General features: G+C 52.1%; 1 protein-coding gene across 1 annotated transcript in view; it reads left to right on the plus strand.

Annotated features, from left to right (window-relative positions):
- FBXO42 (F-box protein 42) overlaps nt 1-4,433 on the plus strand; it is a gene marked incomplete at its 3' end in the record, with an annotated part of 28,898 nt that overhangs the window by 21,421 nt on the left and 3,044 nt on the right. Inside the window, exon 4 of the mRNA XM_009866882.1 lies at nt 4,272-4,425. Coding sequence (XP_009865184.1) covers nt 4,272-4,425 — 154 coding nt within the window. The remainder of the gene's footprint in view (nt 1-4,271; nt 4,426-4,433) is intronic.

Here is a 4,433-nt window from a genome sequence, read left to right on the forward strand (position 1 = left end):
CCAAGCTCTCGCTTTCGCCTGCTGCCCCCCTGCCAAGACGTACCCGGTTTAAAACAGCAACAGGGCAGCTGGTTCCTGCCACAAGGAAAGGTCTGAGACGGGGCTTCTGTAAAGCAGAGCGTGGTTTTAGCCTGATTTCTGCTCTGCTATCTGATAGCCGGGGCAGGGGTTTTTTTCCCTTATCAAATTGGATTTTTACCACTTCTTTTTAACTCGTCCCGTAGCAACACAAGCTCCTCAGGGTGAGATCCCGCAAAGCTTTTTTTTGTTCTGCGGACGGGTTATGCCAAAACGCTCTGACTTTGCAGAAGCACAAACCGTTTGGGAAACACCAGTCACCGGCAAATGCTGCTTTTCGTACCTGACTGTGCAGGTTCAGCGTCTCCCTCTGGCTTTTTCTTTGGGATTGTGATGCTCTCCGCTGATACCATCCCCACCAAACGAAGCGCATCCTTGTGACGGGACAGAATTTGTTGAACACGTGCAATTTGTTCGCGGGGAGAGGCCGGCTTTGGCAGGCAGCCGCTGTGTTTCCAGCCTGGCTCGAGCAGGGCCGTGGCCTTGACTCTTTCTTTTTTTAATTTTGCTGGTGCAGGTAGTGGCTCTTAGCCCCGAGCCTTTGCCTGGGACGGTTTCCTACGCCTTTGGTGTGCAGATTGCGGGCGGCTTTTGAACCTGGGAGCTTGGCTTCCCCTGCGCATCGGAATCCACTGGTTGCTGGACAAGCTCGCTTTAATTTCTCGGCTTTGAAATTGGAAACGCTGCTGTGGGCTTGGTTTTGTTTATCCTGGCGTTTCACACAAATCGAATCGGCTGACGGTGTCGTAGGGAGAAGAGGTTTGTCTCTTGCTGGAGTTAAGGCAGCTTGAGGAATCCATCAGATCCAGCAGTAATGGCCTCGGCTGTTTTTCGTAGCTGTAGCCTCATCCATCTCCAGAAATCTGGTGTAATAAAATTCCCCAAAATTTTACCCCCTTGACGCAACCCCAGAACTCTTTCCACGTCTTACCTTTCCCCCCAACACATTTCAAACCTTTGGCTCTGCTCCGGAGCATCTCTTTTGCAATATTTTCCCCAAACGATATCGATCTGAACCGATCCTTTCATCTAGGTAATCCCATCAAAGCATCCCTGCGTTGGGCACCACGTGATTGATTTTTATGTTTGATTTGATTTGATTTTCCTCCCCATCTCTTTTATTTCAAGCTTCGCTTAGTTTTCATTTCTAGAGTCGCTCGGGGCTGCGCCTGCTGTAGGTGAAAGGCTGGTCTGGAAATTCGTGTTACGCGTGCCCTTACAGCCAGGCTTTTCTTTTGTGCTCGCTGAGCTCTGCGCGTGCTGCTCCGGTTGCATTAGAGGGCTGAATAAATGGGCTTTAAAAAATGCTTATGAGGACAGATCCTAAATAGATAACATCCAGACCTCATGTCAGAAGCGATCAGAGGCTGGCATTTCGCTTCCAAACATCCGTGGAAGCCAGAGATCTTTGTTTTTTGAGAAGTACGTCCCTGCTTTGCAAGCCAGGAAAATCTATCAACTGGAAAAAAAAAACCCAAATAGCTCAGACCAGCTTTTAGCTGCTCATCTCGGCCGAATAAACAGCGTCAGCTGCAAAGAGATGTTGCCTTCTATGTTTAGGAGTAGTTAATTGTGCTGCGCCTCCTGCGCGCTTGAATTTTCATCCCCGAGGAAAGATCATCTGGGATGGGGCTGGATGGTGTTATCAGGGCGTGGAGCTTGGAAACCCAGCCAGGAGGAGCCCTCTCAGACCGAGGGAGCCGTCGAAACCAGCTCAATTAGCTAACGAGATTCTGCGAGCACTTCAGGCCATGGCGAGGAACAGAAGCCGTTTCATTCGCAAGCGTCATCCCGGAGAGGAAGGAGCCCTCCCGTGTCGAGTGCCTTCCCGCCGGCCTTTGAAACGCCGCTCAGCTCCAGAGAGCCCAGACTCAGAGCAGGTCGTTCCGGGGCCTCACGTAATTGAGCCGTGTCCCTTTGATGTCCCTGCTGCCCTCCCCGCGCTCCTCCGCATATTTGAGACCTGAAGTCACAAAGGCTGCCGGTCGCCTTCCCCTGGGCTGGGCGAGCGTCGTTCCTTCGTTCTTTCATTCCTTCATTCCTTCGTTCCTTCGTTCTTTCGTTCTTTCATTCTTTCGCCCTTTCTCCCTCGAGATGCTCCTGCCCTTCCGGGGGACGGCGGCGGCAGCAGCACCCGGCAGCTCTCCCCTATTTTAGAGACACACGACGTTCATTCTCCAGTTTCAGCCCCTCCACGTGTTTCGACTCGCACACGAGGCCACCGAAGCGCCCGGCGGTGCCGCGAGCTGGTGGTGCCTCTCTCACAACTGTGTCCCCTCTGCCTGCTCATAAGAGGCTTTGAGACACTTCAACTTGTGAAAATTCGGATGTTTCCTGCGTCACAGAGCGAAACTCCACGTGTTTGCACCCGTACGACATCCAACGCCAGGCAAAGCTTCCTGAAAAAAATGGAGCCAGCCTCTGCCCCGGGCTGTTGAGCTGTTGTTGACTCATTTGGGAACTGGCTCCCGGTGTCTGAGGCTGGGGTTGACCTTCAGGTGACAGCAGCAGGAGGGTGGATTTTCTCACCCTGCACCGTCCCAGACCTTTCCGAGCGAGGTACTCGCCCATTTCTCCATCCTGTGGATGACTCTTTCTTTTTAAAAATAACCCAATTTCAACCCAGCACCTTTCACCCCAGGCCGCCCTCGATGGAGAAGCCCAGCCAGCCTTTGCTCTGCAAGTCAAGTAGAAACATTTCTAGCGGTCTAGCTTGCGATGCCAGGCTTGGGAGAGCAACCTTATGCTCTGCCGGGAAGATCTTGAAGCTGGAAACCCGCTGGTGTGGATTAATGAATTGCACACAGCCAGGAAGATGAATTTGGGAACAAAGAGTAACCAAATATGACCCTCTTCTGGCACTCTTGACTTTAAGGAGCCCTTGGGCGTTGCTCTGGCTGTGCTCTGTGTGTGCTCCAGCACAAGAATTGTTTCCCACCTGGCTTTATTCCTCTTTTTTCCCCCCTGTAACCTGAGAGCAGCAGCAAAATGTGATCGATCCCCGGCGAAGGGCTCAGGGACGCTGCAGCCATCCTCTCTGCGTCTGGCCGGGGCTTGCTTTTTCGGCCGAGCTCTCGCCACCCACCACCTGGAACCCATCGCAATCCAATTGCCTTTCTCAGCTGCAGCATCTTAAAATAGCCCCTCTGGTGTGTTTTTTTTTAAAATAGTCACCGTTCTGCGTGTCGTTACCTGCTAAAAATGTTTTCTCCCAGTCCTATTAGGACATTGGAGGGGGGTTTGGTGTCTCGGCCTTTTTGGAAAGGGTGACGGCGCTTCCGCCGCCACGTGAGCTTGCCCTTGAGCTGCCCCGGGTTCCTGCAGCTGGGCGCGCGCGTCCGTGGTTTTCGGGTGATGTATTTAGGATTATTTTGAAAGAGTGACCACAGAGGTGGAGGAATCTGCCCGATGAGCCGCGGGAAGGATGCTCAGATGCGTTGGAAAGGCTTCAGCTTCTCCTGGGAGGCTTTTCAGCACCTAACACATCACCAAAGCAGCGACACGGCACCTCTGGCTGCTGGAGCTGGCCAGGTTTGTATTTTTGCAGCCGATTCTCTGCCGTAAATTCAAAGGGATCCCACCCTTTGAGAGCTGCCTGGTCTTGCTCAGGAGGTCCTTGGGTCCCTGGAGAGCCTTTTGAACCCACAACAACCCAAGCAAAAAGCCTCTTTAATAATTTTCAGAGGGTCTTTTGATTCCACGGATTCAAGGAGCGACTGTTAATTCGCCTAACGAAGTATTTAGGGTTTAATCACGCCGCTTGGTTAAAAAAAATGGGGTTCGGTGCGCGCTGCCGCTCGTGAGTCCCCAACCGCTCTGCCATGAGCGACTCCGGATGCGTTAGGATTGGTATTTGTCCTCCCTCCTTCCTTGGGGAGAAGTTACAAGGTATTTGGAGGTAATTATTGCTTTTATTCAGCGCTAAAGCAATAATTTCAAGGGGTGCATGCGAAAGCTAGCAATTTCCTGCCAGTGAGTGACAGATGTTTTGCCATACATGGGATGCGCTTTCAGGCTCCTACTAATTACCACGACACAAATTGGCGGTAGTTTTCTTCCCAGGCTCCTGACTCTAATTTTGCCTTCTTTTCTGAATTTTTTTGGTTTTTAAAGGTGAAGCCTCCGCGTTGTCGCAGTAAAACCGACGCAGAACGTGGCGTTTCCTAAATTTGCCCTTCTCTGTCCCTGCCCAGGTTCATACCCTTCGCCCAAGGCTGGGGCCACGCTGGTGGTCTACAAGGACTTGCTTGTGCTTTTCGGTGGGTGGACGCGGCCGAGCCCTTACCCTCTGCACCAGACAGAGAGGGTCTTCGATGAAATCCATACGTACTCGCGCTCCAAAAACTGGTAAGAGA

Source organism: Apaloderma vittatum, unplaced genomic scaffold (genome assembly GCF_000703405.1).
Source record: "Apaloderma vittatum isolate BGI_N311 unplaced genomic scaffold, ASM70340v1 scaffold17870, whole genome shotgun sequence".
Taxonomy (NCBI): Eukaryota; Metazoa; Chordata; class Aves; order Trogoniformes; family Trogonidae; genus Apaloderma; species Apaloderma vittatum.